At 32.1% G+C, this 22616-nt stretch overlaps 1 protein-coding gene across 2 annotated transcripts; it reads right to left on the minus strand.

The window, feature by feature from the left end:
* Positions 1 to 981: 981 nt before the first annotated feature.
* On the minus strand, positions 982 to 21184 carry LOC143082319 (transcription elongation factor SPT5-like). 2 transcript variants are annotated; one of them, XM_076257967.1, is made up of 25 exons: positions 21076 to 21184; positions 18481 to 18636; positions 17630 to 17725; positions 17296 to 17374; positions 16657 to 16795; positions 15771 to 15902; positions 15368 to 15467; positions 14746 to 14880; positions 14241 to 14357; positions 13586 to 13687; positions 13046 to 13110; positions 12611 to 12716; positions 12015 to 12090; positions 11257 to 11567; positions 10237 to 10334; positions 9832 to 9901; positions 9450 to 9575; positions 5984 to 6109; positions 5386 to 5593; positions 5080 to 5185; positions 4445 to 4672; positions 3825 to 4012; positions 2826 to 3097; positions 2262 to 2357; positions 982 to 1922 (listed from the first exon to the last, which is right to left on the minus strand). In XM_076257967.1, the coding sequence occupies exons 2-25, from the start codon at positions 18625 to 18627 to the stop codon at positions 1782 to 1784; spliced, it is 3264 nt and encodes a 1087-aa protein (XP_076114082.1). In that variant the 5' UTR covers positions 18628 to 18636; positions 21076 to 21184; the 3' UTR covers positions 982 to 1781. The 2 variants fall into 2 exon arrangements, 1 of the variants encoding a protein (XP_076114082.1); XR_012980342.1 differs by having other exon boundaries at positions 1318 to 1922; positions 2786 to 3097.
* Positions 21185 to 22616: the final 1432 nt, after the last annotated feature.

The following is a 22616-nucleotide window of genomic DNA, read 5'->3' on the forward strand; positions in this document are numbered from 1 at the left end:
TATTGAGGAAAACTTGCATATTCATGGATATTTAAATTCGTGGTTTTGGCGAAGTCTGCATACACTCATTAGAAAATTTGTAATTCGGTGAATATTTAAATTTGTGGTTTCTGTGAACCCATGAAATTCATGAAAATTAGTATCCAACAAATATTAATGAATTCACAGTATTCTGAATTACTAATTTCTGAATTCTATCTTTGATTTGACCTATATCTATCTTTTTTATTTATTTGTCAAAACTTGTAATATATTGCTGTCTATCTCTCCATTCGCACTTAGCTTTATGTAACCAATAAATAGTTTTGAGAAATTTAAGAATATACTACTTGAATATCATTAAAACCTCGCACAATAATTTTCACTCACCCACATGAACTATATTTGGTGCATGTAATGATTGTAAGGTGTATGTGTGGCAGGTATCATCTTACCTTGACCTCATTTTCATTTCATTGGACTATATTAAGTATTCATGGTATGGTCTGTTTCTTAGATACTATAAGCAATAGATCAACATTATTTGGTCAAATGATAATTGTAAGGTGTACATGTCTGGTTTGCAGTTCGCATTTGATCAAAACCTCATTTTCATGTGACATGGTCAGTATTAAGTCTCCATGGTATGGTATGTTCTTGGATTATACATGTTTAAGCAATAGATCAACATTATTTGGTCAGATGATAATTGTAAGGTGTACATGTCTTGCACGTCTCATTTGTGTCATCCTCATTATAAAGTTTCTGTGGTTTGGTAAGTTCCTTGGATACTATAAAGAATGGTCAACTATACTTGATGTATGGAATGATTGTAAGGTTTACATGTCAGTCTGGCAGTGTTTATCTGAACTTGATCATGTCAATTTTATATGATACTTCTTGTAAAACCTTTAAGACTTTCAATCGTCGAAAAGCAGACAAGTCAATTACTTAAAGTGTGTGCACTCTTATTATATTTTCATAGAAAAAATGACAAGTAAACTGGAAATAATCTTTATTCCCAAGACATAACTTACATAATAAGCACTTCCAACAAAACAAATACTTATTTCAAACATTTTGGTAAAATAAGATGTTCTATTTACAAAGTATGAAATCATTTTCCATGTCCTTGACATTATACTAATATAAAAATGTCACTTATCAAGATCCTATATAATGCATACCTCATTTCAAAATTCAATTTTCATGTCCTTATCTACCCATATATCATATATATCAACATTTATCTTGAGAACTAATCAAATTATTCATGACTGATTGATTGATGGCTTAAAACTTACACCAATAAAATAGATGCAAGTACATAGATATATGTAGTTCGACCTTCCACTACAACTTAACTGTTCTCTGCTATAACACATCAGACATAATTACTGCCTTAAAAAAGTGAAAAAGGTGAAATGAGTTGGTATAAAAAGCATACTTAAACATGTCAATTGTGTAGATATAAGATGATTTCTATTCCCAAAATCAAGCAATTCCAGTAAATGGTTATGACATTTAATGACCTTCAAGGATGGAGTTTTACAAACTGAATTTCTAGTGTGAAATATTATACAGTATGTTTACTACTAATCTTTCTGTTCAAGCTAACACATAGTACATAAAGAAGCAGAATCTGATGTTCGAATAGTTAACCCACATTCAACTCTTTAAACTTCAGTAATTCCTTATATTACAAATATTCATATGAATAATTTATGTTATTTCACTGTACATGATTGGCGTGTTACTCAATGACCAGAAGCTTTACATATATATTGCTACGGTAACGATCTTCAATGACCGGAAGCTTTACAAAGATATCGTAAGGGTAACATTTTGATCTGTGAGTCCTCTGTTTTCAATACACCTTCTCCACTGTCAATACTGAGCAATGTTCCTACAGTCTCTCTCTCATCACCAGTTATCACTTTAGCCTGTAATAAATATACAATATACAAATATAAAAGTTGTTTAATCTATGACACAAGAAATCTCCTGAGTATTTCTCAAATCCTCACCTACATAGATATGTATGTCACATTGTTTTCTTCAGATTTACATTTTAAATCTTTGATATCATCTTCTCAAATTTTCTAGAAACAATCATGGCATACAAACTGTGTCATGAATGTCTCACATACATAGTTTTCCAGATCTGTTCATTTTTTCTTTTTAAACTAATTTTAGGGTATAAATTTTCTACCATATCTTTTACCAAGTATGGAATAATTTGTGGTCACCACCAAAAAAAAGTAACAAAGGAAGTACATTACCTTATCTCCAACTTCTGGTGGTATTGGTTCTAAATGTTCTGATGCTATGTTAATGACCTTATCCTGCTCTGTCACATATACTGAACACATCCCTCCCTGAAAAGTAAAACACCACATCATTACATCAGGAACATATTTTAAAACTTTAGCATTTCAATGTAATGTGATTCTTTGAAACTAGTACCTAATTTTTTTAGGAAAATTCTTCTATGCATGTGTTTAAGGGTGATAATTCTTAAAAATCAGTAATATGCTAAAATGTTCATAAAAAGTCAGAATCTTTTGTTCAATAAATATCAATAAAAATATTTGTGACTATTTTGACAAGTGAATTTTCTGATAACTAAATTAAATATCTTTATGCAGATTTTTTTTCGTAATCGCAATAATAAGACTCACATTTTTGTCAATTTGTGAAAAATGGCAATAATAAATGCAGGCAATGATTTTGAATTTACAGTATCTTTTCTGGAATATAACTTACCGAAACACTTCTGATTTGTCTTTTCTGGAATATAACTTACAGAAACACTTCTGATTTGTCCTTTCTGGAATATAACTTACCGAAACACTACGAATTTGTCCTTTCTGGAATATAAGATTTGTATCATCATGTGTTTCCTTGATCTTCACTTCTATCTCTGTGGTGTGCCAGTCTGCCATACCATGATCCATAAACATTCCAGGTGTCTGTGGGGTATAAGGTGCCCCTGGTGTCATAGGACTGTACCCCATAGGTGAGGGGGTTCCAGCATTGAAGCCAGGGGATGGGGATGTCTGGTACCCTAATGGACTTGGTGAGCTTCCACCGAAACCTCCACCAGCAGGACTAGGTGCTACAATATCATATGTTTGCTATTATATATAAAATAATCAAAATTCAATAAATGTAAGTGGTTCAAAATTTTACACAAAAACTATCAAATAGCAGTCATTATTTCTTAGGGTAATTCAATATGACAAATTAGGGTAAGCAAGGTATTCTATTGTTAGTCTGTCTTTTTCTTTTTTAGCCATGGCGTTGTCAGTTTATTTTTCTATTTATGATTTTGAATGTTCCTCTGGTATTTTTCGCCCCCCTTTTTTTTTGGTGCATATATGAACATTGGCTAATCTTTGATTGTTTCTTATGAATTTAATCTAACTTTTATACACTCAGAATGATTTAGAGCTTGATATATATCACATGTCTATTGTTGAAGACTGTATGTATCTTGCTAACATATGTTAATTCATTGGTGTATACCCCACATCTCATTTTATATAACAAGATCCTGCAGTCAATTTGAAACACTTATTTCACAAGTTTCCTCATCTTGAATTGTTGTTCAAAATTAATTATAGAATATCATGACCTTTTCTAAGTACATTAATAATATAGAGTGACCAATCTTAAATAATTCTATAAGAGGTTCCTTCTATAATAAACAGAATTTCCAATAATTAAAATTATTAACTTACAATTACATTATTATTCCTTTAGAGAAAGATTTGATATAGTCTACTGTTTGTGCACAGAAGGATTGTTTATCAACCTTATAAACAGATGACCCAAGTACTTACAATGATAGCTCCCTGGAGAAGCCGATGACTGTCCCCCATAGGGAGAATAACTTGTTCCTGGTGTCTGTGGTGTAAAGGGTCCTCCGATCGGACTGGGTGTGTCAGCTGGGTAACCAGGAGTGCCTGGATTAGGGGTGTCAAAATTCCCTGGTGATGGCGATTCAAAATTGTAGTCAAAATCATTTTGTCTGAAAAAGACAAAATTTGCTTCATTTAACTGAGGTTTTGTTGTGTAAAATGACTCAAAGTTAAACTACGAATTGGACTGTACAAGTATGAAACAAACCTTTGATTCTGCACAAACTAACAGTCACCTATAAGCAGTGACCTATAAGCATTTACTGAGTCGAAGTAGTGTCTTTGAAACATAGAACAGCAATAAAAGCACTGCATATTTGCTTTTGTCAAATTTATTGGGGATTTAGTGTTATAAAACAATCCACCATTAGCTTCCATTGTTAATCTTCAAAAGTTTAAATCATGTAATATATATTGATATTAAGACCAACTCTGATACTATAAAATATTGATAAGGATTCATGACCATATTTTGATTATATTTTGTAAATCATCTTATAACATTACAATCTTAATCTCATTTATAAACATAGTTTGTTTACCTAGCTGGTGTGTTGGGGTTAGCTGGATCCCAAGCACTTTGTCCTGGAGTACGATTTCCTGGTTCATGAGAGGGCGTCTGACTACCATAATGAGGTGTGCGTGATCCATCATGTAATGGTGTCTGTGAGCCGTACATGGGAGTACGAGATCCATACATAGGTGTCTGTCCACCATAGACAGGTGTCCTGCCATAGGCAGATGTAGAACCATCTTTTGGTCTGCCGCCTCTGTAAAGAAATAATTCAATATAATGAAAGTTTTCGGGTATTCTACCTTCAAATAAACTTGTACACAGTTTCAAACAATTTTTGATATCTTAAATATTTGCCTGTTATGTATTGACTTCAATAGATACTGACTGCTTGTATTTTATTAACTAAACAGAATTTTATGAAAAATTAGAAACTTATTACAATAAGAAGATTTATTTAAATGAGTAACAAGCAAGATATGTACATAAGAGAAGATAAGAAGATTTGTGTACTTTTTTTTTATATTGGACATCTCAATTATTTTTCTAATCAAACAAATATGGCGGCACTTTGATTTTGGATGTGTAGCTTTTGCCATGTTTGACAAATGCCAGTCAAATTTTGTCATCAAAGAGGAAACATTTACTATTAATGTTACATACGTGAGTGATGCCAGACGATTTTTATCCACCGATATTGTTTTACAACTGGAATGTAGCTCCACTCTAGCTGTGGATTCCGTGGCATCTTTCACAATACCAATATAACCTGTAAACAATCATACATAATCTTATTATTTTCTGTTCCACATCTTTAAAAAGATATTTTTCAAGAGTTTAAAGGATTTAATCAGATTTTTCATAAATGATATCATTTGTTCTCATCCAGAATATGCCAAATAATTGTAAATAGAGAATACACTCAAGCAACAATAAATTAATTCTAACAAAAGATATAGAAAGACTAACCTTTGAATGGACCCTGTATAATCCTAACTGTCTGTCCTATCAGTTCTTTGTCCCTTTTTGTCAAACCACCTCTTCCTGCTCCCGCTCCTCCTCCACCTCCTCTTCCCATACTTGGAGCACCACCTCCACCACTGTCTGGGTGGGCAGGGCTGGACAAACGGGGTGACATTGGTGAGAATCCAGTAACACTTAATGATCCTGTGTTTGTCTGGAGATAAATAGAAATAATGTAACATTAAATCTGCATAGCAAACTAAGAAATTAATAAATAATTCAGTTATAATATCCTTTAAGCCATTTTATATCAAAGCTGCCATAAACCTGATACATTTCAGTTTCAAGTTTATCCACCATTACATGAAATAAAGTATTTAATATAATGTAAAAAATGCATAGCAATAAAAATTACTTCCCTTCACAGATCCAAAGTAATTGTATTCATAATGTTATCAATTTAACATGTAAACATTAAATCGAAGTAAAGCTATGAAAGCATAGAAAATTGCATAATTCTATCACTTTAAACTTCAAAAGCACAATATTACATATTGGTTAATTCTTACAACATGAATGTATTGAGTTCTGTTAAATGAATTACCTTGGAACCACCTGCCAAAACAAGATGTCTTGTCCTACATACAAAGTAGCCTCCATTTTCTGTCATCATCCTTGACAACAGAAAAGCAAAGCTTCTGTATAAATGTTTAATTTCTCCTGATCTACCCTACAAGTAAAAAAGGTTTAAACATATAAAAAATTTGAAAGGTCAAGCAAACCAGATGTTGCATCATAATATTCAAAAATAAATTGATAAATGTACCGGTATTCATTGTTCAAAGCCTGTCATCATCTATATAATTTGAGCAGAATTGTACTTAAATAACTTTTCTCTGTCTTGATCAGCTTCTGCCACAAATAGTAAATGATTTAATTAAATAACTTGTGTCAATGTTCAATCAGTTGATAAGATAGTCATCAAGTCTCAAGTAAAAAGTAATCACAGTGCTTGAAAGCACTAACCAGTTAAGATTGCTTCAAATTATCAGTTGGAAGTAAAATTAAATATTGCATTGGTTGTATCTTTACTTTTAAATGAGAAGACCTCAGTTTGTGTGTCTCTTCTCTTCCTCCAAGGATAAATGAATCATCATGACTCTGTGTTCTATAAGTAACATACATAGTCGCATTTGTCTTCCATTCTTATGATTATTCAGATTGAGTTATTTTTGGAGAAAAACGACAGAAAAGCAGTCTGGATAGTGATTCCAACATCAGACTAACTTTTAGTCATATATAAGACTTCCGGTTTGAAACATGCACAAGTATAACCAATTGTATGATAGAGAACAAAAATGAAAAATAAATATGCCAATCAGAGCGTTCTCCATATCATGGTGTTTAGATCGCAAGAACCACAACTATTATACCTCCTTAGAGAGGACAATTATTTTTCGCATTTATCTACATGTAGACTACGATTATACTACTTTAATATATAGAGACCCTCTGTATTCTGTCTACTGTATTCTTTGAAATGTTTACTATTTAAGGGGTCATACCAGTTGCATATATATTAGAATAAGTAAAACATGTGGAAACAAGAATGTGTCCATAGTACACGTATGCCACATCAGCACTATATTTACTAAGTTTCGAGTTAATTGGACTTCAACTTCATCAAAAACTACCTTGACCATTAACTTTAACCTGAAGCAGGACAGATGGACGGACGAACAGATGTATGAACAAACGAATGCATGGATGCACAGACTAGAAAACATAATGCCCATAAATGGGGCATAACAATTCATTGTTGAAAGTGGAAGTGGTGATTTGGCAAAAATAAAAGTAGGGTAGAGATTAGAGGGAGGCAGGACCTTTTTCGGGATGTCAGAATCGGGTGTTTTTAAGCTCGGGATTTGGAGATATATCCTTACGGGATCCTGGAAAATATTTTTCGATTTCAGGATATGAATTTCTTTAAATTCTGCATCTCGGGATTTCATGTTTTTAAGCCCGGGATTGGATCAGGAACCCCTCCGACCACCCCTCAAATTATCCTAAGTCGGTCTTAATCTTTTATACAAGATTCATATCCTACCTTTGGCATGTTAATTAGGCTCTCAAAAGAAAAAGCAATGATGGATTGTCCTAGAAGCATATTTTATTAGACTAATAATGGTCTATTATATATAAGCAGTTACATTTATTTCATGTTTGAACAGTGCAAATTTTTTATTTAGTTTGACTTTTACCAAAAGATGCATTGTCTATATGCAGCAAAGGAGAAGAATAATTGTGGTCCGAGGCTAGAAACAGAAAATAATTGAACTTAACAGAAAGGAAACAAATATCGGACTTTGGAAAAACAGAGAGGGCTTTTGATACCTTTTATGAAATTCTCCATACATAATATCTATTACAAACAAGAATGTGTCCACAGTACACGGATGCCCCACTCACACTATCATTTTCTATGTTTAAAGGACTGTGAAATTGGAATAAATTCTCTAATTTGGCATTAAAATTAGAATGATCTTATCAAAGGGAACATGTATATTAAGTTTCAAGTTGATTGGACTTCTACTTTATCAAAAACTACCTTGACCAAAAACTTTAACCTGAAGCCAAAAACTTTAACCTGAAATTTGCACTATCATTTTCTATGTTCAGTGAACCGTAAAATTGGGGTCAAAACTCTAATTTGGCATTTAAATTAGAAAGATCATATCATAGGGCACATGTATACTAAGTTTCAAGTTGATTGGACTTCAACTTCATCAAAAACTACCTTGACCAAAAACTTTAACCTGAAGCCAAAAACTTTAACCTGAAATTTGCACTATCATTTTCTATGTTCAGTGAACCGTAAAATTGGGGTCAAAACTCTAATTTGGCATTTAAATTAGAAAGATCATATCATAGGGCACATGTATACTAAGTTTCAAGTTGATTGGACTTCAACTTCATCAAAAACTACCTTGACCAAAAACTTTAACCTGAAATTTGCACTATCATTTTCTATGTTCAGTGAACCGTAAAATTGGGGTCAAAACTCTAATTTGGCATTTAAATTAGAAAGATCATATCATAGGGCACATGTATACTAAGTTTCAAGTTGATTGGACTTCAACTTCATCAAAAACTACCTTGACCAAAAACTTTAACCTGAAGCGGGACAGACGGACGAACGAACGGACGAACGAACGAACGAACGAACAGACGGACGGACGAACGAACGAACGGACGCACAGACCAGAAAACATAATGCCCCTCTACTATCGTAGGTGGGGCATAAAAATCATCCTACAACAGTTCACAAGCTGTATATGTCGTGATTTCACGGGTGTGTTCTAGTTTGATTTAACAGCTATTCTAGACAAAGGAAGATAACTCCAATTTTTTAAGATGAGGTTAACAATAACATAATTTCTTTTTTTAGAACAGATATTAAATTCCTGCACCTTTTTTTTGACAAGTGTAACATTATTTTGTGTTTTGAATATCTGAGCATATATTACTTTGATAAAAGTCTGGAAATGTTCATGGATAGGATGTATAGAATGTTATGATCAATGCACTATATTTTGTGTATCAAAAAGGTAGTGATCAGCCTTGGAGCATTTAGATATCAGGTCTGTTTTGATCTAAGGTTTATCATGTTTGAGTTTTCATCTAGCTCAGAGCTAACAGAAAGTTTCAGGACTGGATTATTCTTATCTTCAAAATCGTTTCCATTTATTACTGATGGGAAATAGTCAGTATGCTTATCTAATGTGTGTATAATCTTAAATTACGTAAAATATCCATAAAATGAGTTTTGAGTGCCCTACATTCTATTTCCATTATTTCAATTACTGGTTGGTTTATGGTCTATGGAGGTTCATTATAAAAATAAGAAGCAATATGATCACTAATGAGATGGCTATCCAACCATCATGTTTATGTTGTGTTATGATGTTTTTGTCATTTTAGTTGTGAAATGTTAGTAGTGTCATTATATTGTGTTTAATGTTTTTGATGAAATTTCACCAGATAAAAGCTTTATTAATTGCCAAACATACTGAATGTGGTCCATCAATAACTTTAACAATATCTTTGACTTGTACATTGTTGTTCTCTGAATCGAGGGCTACAGCATGCTTTGTGTCCTTCTTGCGTGTTATAGAAGCTGGCTTTACATTGATCACCTGAAATAGAAATGTGTATGTAAGCTAAATCACAAATTGGGAAATGGTGGACTCTACTATAAGTTTTTCTGATTTTTTTTTTTTTCATTGTGGAAACTCATTTCAAAGTATCTGTACAATGATAAATTGTTAATTGACTTAACACAAACATAAATTGTGTTCAATTTGTTTCTTCTCAATACAGGAATAGATTTAGAAAAGAAAATTTACTCTTTGTATTTGAATTAAAGAAATTTGCTTCATTCTATATACATACCTTATTGTGCATGTTTAGAACCTGGAAATTCTCTTTCTCCAATCTTACAATACAACCTACTGTTTGTGGACTGAAACAAAACAACAATTTACACTGTAATGTTTACTTTCAGAGTATTTTTTAAATTATTTACTTCTGACAGCATATTTAATTCATACCTTCTATAATGAAAAATCTTTTACCATGCAATACAACCTAAATAAGACAAACCAATTTTTTTTACAAAAATCTCATGTGTGAAAATACTTGAAAGTCTCAAATTAATTAAACATTGCTTTGTAACATACAATCTTAAAATTTTTGAGAGATGAGTGAACAGAATATGTCTACATATTAACTCTCTTTGCAAATTTAAAACCCACTCATAGAATGAACCTCTGTTGTTAAATTAAATAATATACTCACTCAAGCATGACTAAATCACCAAACTGGAACTGTCCCAAAGAATCCACACCAGTTGCCATGTCTGCACAAAGCTGTAAATCTTTAGGTAAGACCTTCAGCTGTAAAATGACATCATAAATAAATGAAAAGCTGACTTTATAATTTGTTATATAAAACAAGGAGATGTGGTAGGATTGCTGAAGAGAGAGCTATTCATTAAGACAAAAGGACATAGATGCAAACAATTAACAGCTGACTGTAGCAGTACATCTTCAACAATGAGAAAACCCCATATTGCATAATAAGAAATCATAGGTCCAATAGATGACAACAATCAATGTTTAAATTTCATAATTTTCTTTCTTTTCACCAGAGCCACTGCGGCAAGATATTTTCATTTTTAATCTTAATTAATTGACAATAATTCTGAGTTTTCTTGCGAAATGTTGGTGGTTCTCTTCTGTGTACTCAGGCCTCTTCCACCAAAAGAATTGGCCACTATGAAATAGCAAAGAGTGCTAAAATTGGCATTACTTTGATATGTAAACAATGGAAAACTTTTTTAGTTAATGAACCATGACTGAATGTGTAGGGCCAAACAACCTCTACAGAAACGAGAAATTCTTATTTAACTAAACTTCACACCAAATATACTTGACTCATTATAACTGGTTTGCTTAAAAATGACATAAACACAAACTTTAAATTGTAAACTCATGCAAAATTATGAAAAAATTTCAATGAACCATAATGAAGGGATGGGGCCATATCAAGTCCATGAAAGTGGTTATATAAGTGCATATGAAGTATTATTGACGTACCATTAATGGTTCCCCTTAAACATGTTAAACTGACCTAATCACAAACTTTAACAAATTGCGGTAGCTGCTGTTACTAGAAACCGCAGGCCTAAATTTTGCATTTGTTGACAAAGATGAAAATAAAATTTAATCAACATTTGTAAGAATACGTGTGGACCTAGTTTATCAGATACTGTTAGGTTAATATTTACAAATGATTTTTGACTTAAAAATACTATACCTCATGCATGGTCAGATCAGAAAACAAGACCACCATATTATCCTCCACTCTGACGATAAGTCCTGTGTCTCCCTCAAATCGTCCCTGTATAACTTTGACATGATCCCCCATCTTAAAGTGTTTCTTCAGTTCACTAGCCTGGAACTCCAGTGGATCCTTCAGATCTTCATGTTTTGGTAACATAGTAATCTTATTACCGTCAATACTGATGATCTTTCCCTGTAGATGGACCAATTCACCTTCACTGACCTCCACTACATCACCAGGGATGAAGTTATGGGTTACCTCTCCTGCTGGCTTCTCCTGTATCACTTTTTATAAGTTAAGGTCCATTTTTAATTCAATGTTGAATGTGGTTTCAATATTTGTTTGAAGGAGGGTATAAAGTATCCTTCCCACATGTCAACTCTAAATAACAACCAGTTACAGTAAATAAATGTCTGAAATTCACAGTTTTGTAGGAAGGGCATAAAAAAAGTTGCAAAACAATTATAAAACATAACAAGAATGGTCCCCAGTACACCAAAAACTTTAACCTGAAACGAACAAACTAACAAAAGGACGGACGTACGCACAGACAAGAAAACATAATGCCCATAAATTGGACATAAAATGAAATTGTTTGAAAAAGAAGCTGAAATGTGCTTCCAGAATAGTAGCTGAAAGGAAGGGGTTTAAATTAGACAGGCATACAGATCAGTACATAGCTACTCTTCACAAATAATAATATTATTTAGGAATTGTAAGTTTAAGGATACATTCTACATCAACACCATCAGGTTGGTCTTCAAACTTTTCTAATTCATTAAGTGTTGGCTTAACACCCTCTGCTATCTGTAAGTACAATGTAAATAGTAAATTGTTTTAAACTATTGGTATACGAGATGAAAACAATATTATTTGTAAACATCAGTTATAATGGTTTGTATGTTACTTACCTTTCCTTATCAAGTACAAGTAGGATTGCATATTTATCTATAATTTACAATTTTATCTTTTTTTACTTAATTAATTTTATTGAAACTTAGTGTGTGTGAGCATTGAAGCCTGAAGGGAAGAGATTGCTTTCAGTTTGCAATATGAACTTAAAATTAAACATTGGATTGGATTAAGCAATTTCATATATTTAAATTTTGAGTTATCTTTCCTTGTTCATTATTGAATATTTGTGGTTGAACTTATTTTTATAACATATACAGTCTATGTAATTTTTTTAAAACAGATTTGGAAACTTATGTTAGTAGACATTATAAAGTTTTGTCAGCTAGACTTAACAGACATAAGGAAAACTTAAAATAGCAGACATTATAACTTTTGTGTATACCAGACTTAACAGACATAAAAAAAAACTTACAATAGCAGACATTATAAAGTTCTTGAAGAGGAATCCTTTTCTGCTGTATCTGTTATTCTCAAACACCAAAAAGTCTCCATCTTGAGTTATTTCCCCTCCGATACCCCTGTAAATTGAACATTAAATATATGTAAAAAATACACAAACAAATAAATTTTATTTTCTTATAACACTATCAATTCTTTTCAGCATTTTTTTCCCGAATATTTTTCTCATTTTAATCACTTACAACATTCATCAGAATCGATGGTGAAACAGTTCATCAAAATATAATATTGTGTAACATTTATCATGTTAATGCAATTTATTCCATCTCAAGTGATGCACTGTGATTAAGGATATAATAGTAAATTTTGTAAATAAAATAACTTGAAATTTTACAGATGATCAAAGATCATAAAAGATAACTTAATTATAAATATGTAAAATTGTTACCTGATAGCATCAGGATCAAATAGTTTCTGTGCAGGTCTTCTCTTCTTTTTTCTTTTCTCAGCTTGCTGTATAATTTATAATATGAAATAATAAGTACCAAAACAGTAAGCTCTGTATTTTCCAAAGATAATGTGTCCACTGACAAAAATGTCATAAATTAGATTGACATCCAGAAATACATGAAAAATAAGTGTTTTTTTACGTACTATAAATACAATGAAATATGTTACTTGCTAACACATCAGCTTTATAAACCTTGTAAAATATTTATGGATCTAGACTTAAAACTTACTTATGGGCGTATTGTTAAAGGACATAGTGACCTATAATTGTTAATTTCTGTGTCATATGATTTGGATTGTGGAGATTTGTCTCATTGGCAATCATACCACATCTTTTTTATATATATAATATATATTATGAAGATATAAAAATATATGTTATTTACAAAAGAAATGAACTAGGTCTTAAAACTTTACTGAAGTCAGGAAATGTGGGGTATTTTGATAGGTATCTTATTTTCAGGGTGTTTTTACTCACATTATTATCTTTAGTTTTAGCAAATCCTCTGGGTTTTGTGTAGTCTATTCTAGGTATCAGTTTCAGATGAACATAATTCTGTGCTGGCTCTACAAAGTCAACCTGTAAAACAATATTTATATCTTTAAAGTCATAACATCTATTATGCATAAACAAATGCTTAATTTAATTACAAATTAACCATTAGGAAAACCAAAGTTCAACAAGAATGCAAATGTTCATGTGCTAAGAATATCCCCATATCATAAGTCAAAGTAATGGCAAACTGACAGAATGTGTCTAACAGATTCCTTCAGCTCTTACATGTAACAACTCATCATTGTAAAGTTGCTGAACCAAATATAAAATCCTGCTATTAAATAGAAAAGTCGAAAGAAAATCCATGTTGAACATAAGAATAGAAAAATAGACAAAGGTGAATGCAGTATAGCCCTCACTCCAAGTTATATATATATTGTTTCTAGGTACTGATGAGTATTGGAACAGGCCATGCAAAAGCATCATGGTAAGTCAAGGTCGTTAAAAAAACAAAATGGATATCTTACCCATCACGTGACCTTGGTTCAAGTTGGATGGTTTACTTGAGGCAAATAATCTTTGCATATAATTTTCATCAATTTGAACTATGACCTTGGTTTAAGTTAAAATGACTTACCTGACCTAAGTCATCTTTGAACACACCTCTTTTCAATCTGACCCATGACCTTGGTTTCAGTTGAGCTGACTCTTTCACAATCTTCATAACATCTGTCATTTCTTTGATGGGAACCATCTATTTAAACATGTTGGCAAATGTTAAATATATCTTTTATGAATAATTTTTGATTTTAACATTATTTGTTAAAGTAAAATACTAAAAGAATAAGAATAGAAATCTGAAATCTCTTTGTATAGAGGTTAAAAGCAACCTTACAAATGCAAAATGAAAATGTTGAATTTAGAGGACTCAATATTTAAAATTAAACATTACACATTCTTATGTCCTACAAATTAAAATCAAACATCCTTTAACATTCATCGCAAAAAAATACTATATAGTAATCTAAGTAATTAGTATTGCTGCATTAATCAGAAAACAGTTGGAAAAACCCTCCTCTTTATCTTTTTAAACCCTGAGTCAAATATAAACTGAATTTTACAAATATCTATAGATGACTTACCTGTTGTGCCCAGATTCCCATCCTAAGATTACCAATTCCTTCAATAGCTTGTTTAACATGGGTCTGTTTGTAAGCCTCAACATAGATATAACCTTTTAAACTCTCCTTAGATATTACAGCCTTTATCTGAAGTGGCTGCAAACAAAATAAAAAACAAATTATATTCAATATCCTTGTTTTCAAAGGAAATTTATCTCATCATTCTAGAAAAGGAATAGTGATTAATGAGTTTAGCTTTATAAAAACAATAATTTAATTGTATTCTCAAAATAAACTTTCTTTAAGGATTCTGGATCAACAATTTATCATTTAGTTTTGAAAAACTGTTGGTCTGATTTAAAATTTCAGATCTAGTGTGATTTGTTTTGGCCTTTTAGCAATTTAATTAAATGGGAATCAATTTTTAAAAACACCAAAAAACAATGCATATTGCATTGAAAACAGGTATATATTAGAAAGTATGCTGTATCAAAAGATTTTTTTTGAACTGTCATGTATAAAATGTCCGCCTTTTACACCATTTCTTACTTAAAATACATTACAAAAAATATTAGCCTCCCCTTACATACAAGATTAGCCTCCCCTTTCATACAAGATTAGTCTCCCTTTACACATATCCTACCTCATCCTCAAACTGATAAGCAATATACTTTCTCATCACTTGTATGGCTGTTGTTCTTTCTTCACCAATTCTACATTTTACTAACCACAAATTGGGATCTCTGTTCAAAAATTCAAAGATTCATAAAATACTGAAAAATTAGAATGAGAATTTGATAGATATTCTTTGGAGATATTTTAAAATTTCCAACCAATCTAGCAGATGATGATTTCATATAAAGAAACTGACTCCACTACCATTGGCTGCCACAAGCATTCTTGTCGTATATTATATTGCATTCAGTGTTCAGAAGGTCAATCATAGCATGAAGTTCTAAATTATTTTAAATTATCTACTTTATTATATATGGTAAATTAATATTTGATTACACCTCCTGAGCTGTGTATGTTGGTAGTCAACTTACTTGACACCAGGTAACAATCCTTGCTGTGTAATTTCATCAGACATTTCTTCTCCCTCTCCATATCTAGCGCTAGCTGAACCCTCACCATATTTCTGTCTGTAGTATTCTTCAATCTCATCTTCTCGCTGAGTACTGTAAAAAAACACACCAATATATGAATATATCTTAATTTTATAACATTTCTGATCTTGCTTTTTTTAAAATAGATATGAGCTCTAGGTTGTCGATTCCTAACTATAGCATTTACTTTTTTTAAACAAGGTTTGTTACAAGTTTCTGCACAATATGTAATCAGACTAATTCTTGCATAGAAAAGATCTTTTTTTCAAATTAGAATTCCAGTGAAAGATAATATAAATAAATCAAGAACTAACAGGAAGTTTGATCAGATCATTTATTAGGAATTATCAAAGTTATTTCTTGCTTCCCAGTTACTATATCTGTTGTAAAATTGTCATTTTTACAACTTTTAAAAAAGTAAATTACTGTTTAAAATTATATAATTACTAATGAGTACATCCCTCTTTATGAAAAAGGTTTTCAACACCGTGAGAAACCTATAATGCCGCTGCATCACACTTGCAAAAAATTATGAGATGTTCAAATTTTATCAACTGTGCTTTATATAATGTCTAAAATGTTCTTTGGATTTAAAATAAAATATAATATTGTTAATAATGTTTTTAAATAAACACTTTAAATGTCAGAATAGACATTTTATATGTAAGAAAACTGTTTTGTAAAAAAAATTTTATTTCAGAATGAACCTATTCATTGATTGATTGTTGTTTGCTTTACGCCGCATTAGCCGCATTAGCACAGAAAGGCTATATCGGGGCGATGAACCTATACATCTTCAAAAATTAATATCATAACCAACAGTTACCTGATCATTTGTTCATATCTACGATTTTCATCGATTTCTCTAGCTGATGGTCCATACGTGGATTGTCTGTCGATCATTGTTTGATCCACGCCATCTTCCCATTCCTCGTCATCGTCTTCGTCACCCTCATCATCCACATCTATCAAAGGATATCATAATTATATCAAATGCCTCACCATATAAAGTTATTCTCAATGGTAGATATCATTACTTAATAAATATTATACATTTCAAAAATGAGGGACACTTAACATTTAAAGTTGAGCATTTTTTACAACATTTTAGGGTTTTAGCGCAATTTTTCTATAAATATTGAAGCCCATTTGCAGTTTCAATTCTATAAATGTCCTCTTAACAACGACCTGTATTTATCAATATGTTGTAGCATATTACCACATGTGTCTTACCCCACATTCTGTTTCATATATTACCACATGTGTCTTACCCCACATTGTGTTTCATATTCATTCTCACTGAACTATAGGATACAAACTTGGTTAGTCCTAGAAATGACTGGTTGTATAATTTCATAAAGACAAAAAAAATGTTGTTTTAAATATGCATATTTGATACAAATTATTTCAAAAAAGTTACAGATAAGAAATTCCATTTTGCCAAAAACTAAGTAAAAACACATACCAGCTTCTTCGATAATGAAGCCACCAGCTCTGGGCTTTCTCTTTTTCCTTTTACTTGCTTGACGATCTACTGCATAGTCCTTTCAGAAAAAATGCAAAATAAAGTTCAAATTACAATTTTATGAAAATAGAAATACAACCAAGATAATGTTATATAGATAGGTTCAAAACAATACATTATCATACTTTGGGACGTACGTACAGGGGTAAAACTTAATGCCCCTTCCTTTACTACATACGTTTTTTAAAATAACTATACTATTTTTTTTGTGATTTTTGTATCATTGTTATATCAGTGGCCTTAAGGTTAACTCATTATCTTTGTCAAATCCTACCTCATCTTCTTCGGAATCATAGTCATCCTCATCCTCTTCTTCATCACTGACCACTCGCTGTTTCCTAACTCTCTTCTGAGGTAAATCTTCCTCTGCCTACAACATACAGAAAATACTATGGGGTGTTCCATTTAAACACACATGGAACCGAGAAAAGGCTATTTCAAAATGAGGTAACCATTTATAGAGGCAAATTGTGAGTTTGTTTATATTTTCACTGTATATGACTACTTCAATATATGCTTAGGTGAGAATTCGTCATGTTTCTTATGCCTTTTCCCCGAGTCCCACGTAAGTTTTTAATGCATAGTCCTAAAACAATAAAGACCTGTGTACACAACTTATCTAAATATACATATTCCACAACAAAGGATCTGACAATACCCCATTCGTCTTTCTGTTCTGATATTGTTATGTCAACCAATGAAATTTGTTTTCCCATTTTGTCAGTGTATTTCAGTCACATTAATTTCATATGTCAAACACCACGAATCTTATACATGTAATAAGGTAAATCACACAAAACATATTACTTGGTAATTATGCTAATCAAGACTTTATAAAGTGTACAAAACACATACAAATAATGTGGAAAACAAAAGTGTGACAAAATCAATGATCAAATACAGATGAAACATTAGAATATCAACCACCAACTGCAATTCATTGGTTTAATACTTTATTTGTAATTGTGATGAAATATCTTGACTGAGATACTTTGGGACTGGGATACAATGACCTCCTTTAATTTGGGAATGTGATACTTGGACCTCCTTTGAGACTGGGACACTATGACCTCCTTTAATTTTGGACTGGGATACTTTGACCTCCTTTGGGACTGTAATACTTACTCCACTTAATTCTTCTCCTCCACTTCCTGCTGGACTCCCGGGACCACTTATACTTCCTGCAGGACTCCCAGGAGGACTACCACTTCCAGCAGGACTACCTGGAGCCGAGCCTGAATATGCACTACCTTCTTCTTCGCTGTCTGACATTCTATATTTCTGAAGGTAAACAAAAACATGATCATGAAAGGCCACTTTATTTTCATACATGAAGCAACACAATGTCCATCTTCTGTTTTGCTGTTAAAGTTATATTTATATTGTCTTCTTCAGAAATGAAATTGACATGCAAAAGACACAAACAATTATTTAATTGCCAAACAAACAAAATTGTGTGTGTAAACTACCATGACTACCTTTTCTTTTCCAAGTGTCGAAAAGGTGGGAGAAAAGCTCAATTTGAAAATACACTGTTGAGATTTAAGTAAGATAAAAAGGCTATGGCAAGATAAAAGGTATATATTTAGAACTTTATCCTTAAGGGTTATACGTCTAAGGAAATCCAAAAGATAATCAGAGATGCAAACAGTTTTTTTTTCCTGTCAGACATTGGGGCCTACAAGGTAAGTTTTGCCAGACTCACCACATTTCTGCCAGACCTATATTTTCACTCAAAATGATCTATGTTTGTAATATTATGAAGAAAAAAAAACAGCCCCCCCCTTTTTTTTCCATTGTACCCACCCCTAGATGTAGAGCATAAAAAGTTTTTATCAGTTTCAACCCAAGAAATTGTATATTTTTCAAAAAATAAATGTTAGCAGTTAATAAAAATGAAATTCTTACTGTTTATAAATAATAATGGAATGTAACTGTTTCCTGATAAGGGGTTTCCCGAATTTTCCCGCCAAAAAGCACATGGCTTTCAACAATTGTAAACAAAGCATTCAATTTGTGATCATAGATAACAGCTTTAATTAATTCAATTTGGATATAGATATTCAACTTAAGGTACAGTCAGCCAATGTTTTTACTTTTTTCTGGATTAAAACTTTAATATTTGAAAGAAAAGTTTAAAAAATAAAATAATCTTTGACATCAAAACAACAGACGATCTGAAATATTCAGTGACCCATATATTTAAGAACTCTGCTACGGAAGTCAAGTTACATAATTTTTCAAACCAATGGTGTGTATTCTCTGTTACAACTAATCAACTGCGTTTGATATAAATATTTCAATAAATTAATTTAACGATGTCAAACATAAGATTTCAAAACTGAAATTGATACTGCAAAAGGTTTACTTTTTATTTTTTAAGGAAGGATATTTGGAAGTTGTGTCAGGCTATACTATTTATCATTAAAACAGTTTGAACTCCCGATTTCTATTATGTAATAGAGGCCTTGCATGTTATTCTTTCTAATCATGCAAGGTGGTTGTAAAATCACAATTTCATAAACAAAATACTCTGCCGGGACCGACAGGGAATTAAGTTTTGGCTGACCCAAGCAGACTAAAATATTGCCAGCAATCAGGTCCTACACAGCAACAAGTTTTGCCAGACTTGCATTAATTCTGCCCCTTAGGTCTGGCAGGTCCGACGATTAGTTGCATCTCTGGATAATCAGTTTTTCTATGATGTAAGAAAAGAGGTAAAAAAGTGAGATGTACATAATACATGTACATCATATGGAGAAAACAGGTAACTGGGGTTTAAAGTTATCACTTAAAGACTATTAATCAATACATGAAGGATCTACAATGTATTACAAAAATGCTATCAGAACTTCAGCTTCCCTTAATACAATCAAGACGTCAACAGGAACGACTGATTTTCTTTTACAAAGCCGTTGTGGGGAAGATACTAGAGCTCCCACCAGACGACCTTATATAATTTCACAGACCAAAACAACAAATTAGAGCAACAACTTTTAACAACGTTATCACTAAGAACATATGAAGAACATTATAGACCAACAAGTCTGTGACAACAAACGAGCACTCATAGTTCCAAACAGAAAGACCACACCCCTTCAAACACTCTATTTTTATGCACACTGCAGTAGATTGGAACCATCTAGAGAACTAGGTAGTGTGCATGATAACTACAACTGAGTTTAAATCAGCACTCCTCAGCAAGCTGAACTTGTGTGCACAGACCAACCGGACCTGTCACACAATAGCCGAAAGAAATCTGTGTAGTACTCATCCATTTACAGAAGTTGGATATACAGATATAGATACCTCAGTTAGGGTTCCAACCAAAATGTTAAGCTTACATTAAACATGTACCACATTTTATACAATGTCAATAACATAAACAAGACATTAAATTCAAAATCATCTCATTCAAACGCACTGGACAACGCCTTTATTTCTGGCTCTGTATAAACTTAAAATAAGTTATCAAACGTACACTTGCAATTAAATGAAAAATCTGTGAAGACTAAAATATAAACATTTAGATGGACTTGAGACAAAGCTGTCCCAGTCTGTTTGTTGATTGTCCTTTTCGGATAGAAAAAGCTGCTTGAAACTTCAGACACACTCTCTTTTTGGATTTTCGTACAGAGGATATAGTGATATTTTTAATAAACGATATTATTTTGTTTAGTGAGACTCAATCAATTAGGAAATCGCTGGTTTTTTTTCTACCTGTGAAGTGTGGCGGCTGAAAATGCCGGAAGTTGAGTTTTAATTTGTACACAATGCCGGGACAAAAAAATCCGCAAATTTCTGCATCTATTATATGTAAAATGACATGTAAAAATATTGTCTTTCCTATTTCTACACAAATACTTGAAAAAATCATGATTTCAAGATATAGTGAATCACAGGTTTACATTCCGTTGTTTTCTTTTTTATTTGCTATTTTGCCGGCCCTGATTTAAATTCAAGCCGGCAAAACAGCCTGTCTATTTCTATAAAATTGAGAATGGAAATGGGTAATGTGTCAAAGAGACAACAACCCGACCATAAAGCAGACAACAACAGGAGGTCACCAACAGGTCTTCAATGTAGCGAGAAATTCCCGCACCCGGAAGCGTCCTTCAGTTGGCCCCTAAACAAATATGTATACTAGTTCAGTGATAATGAGCGCTATTTTATAAACTCCAAATTGTACATAAGAAGTTAAATTAAAAATAATACAAGACTAACAAAGGCCAGAGGCTCCTGACTTGGGACAGGCGCAAAAATGTATACAATGTATAGAATGGCTATTTAACCGGCACTAGCAACAGACGTAGTGAATTTGTTATTTAACAAATTTTGAAAAATTATTACTATGAAAATGTGTACTGTCAACATAAAAGAAAAACCGTGAATACCGATATACCAGTAGTTAAATGGGAAAACAGCTAAACGTTGAAAATTTGAGACATATAGTACAACTTGATATAACAAAGTAAATCACATAGCTTCAAAATTGAAAAAAGCCAGTTTAAATTAAACTTGGTTTTGAAATAATAAATTAATCAATTATTTGAATTGCATATGTGTAAACAAAACAGTGTTTACTGACTTGGCTGCCAGTAAAATAACATATTTTCTATTCGTCATCGCCGGCAACAAACTCACTACTATGTCTGGCGCCGGTAAAATAGCCATTTCTGTATAAATATGCTATTTTGCAGGCATGAAGTAAGATGTTTTAATCAGAGTCGGCAAAATAGCTAGTTCCTCTTTTCTATTTGTATTATGTATGTCTCTAGATTAGTTAAGTTTAACATTTTTTTTTTTTTTTTTTTTTTTTTTTTTTTTTTTTTTTTTTTGGCAAAAGTAGCAAAAGGGATTGGACACAAGTTATACAACATTAGTGACGTCCTCTCTCTGCCAAATCATATCTCTTGCCAAAGTAGAGTATCAAGTTGGGACCAGTCAAACTTTGCCCTAGGTATATATATAAAGAGAAAACAGCTCCGAGGATATACAACACTTAATGCTAAACTATTGCACCAATATCTATTTCATTTCCGCCCGGCCAAAATAATAATCTCAATAGATATAAGAAGATGTATATATATATGCATGGGTTCGAATCCCGGCGAGGGAAGAACCAAAAAATTTGCGAAAGCAAATTTACAGATCTAACATTGTTGGGTTGATGTTTAGACGAGTTGTATATACATTATGTACACAGTTATGTATCACCATCATTGATGGCGATCCGATGGATACATCTGTTGTAGAGTTGT

The sequence above is a fragment of the Mytilus galloprovincialis genome, chromosome 7 (assembly GCF_965363235.1).
Source record: "Mytilus galloprovincialis chromosome 7, xbMytGall1.hap1.1, whole genome shotgun sequence".
Lineage (NCBI taxonomy): Eukaryota > Metazoa > Mollusca > Bivalvia > Mytilida > Mytilidae > Mytilus > Mytilus galloprovincialis.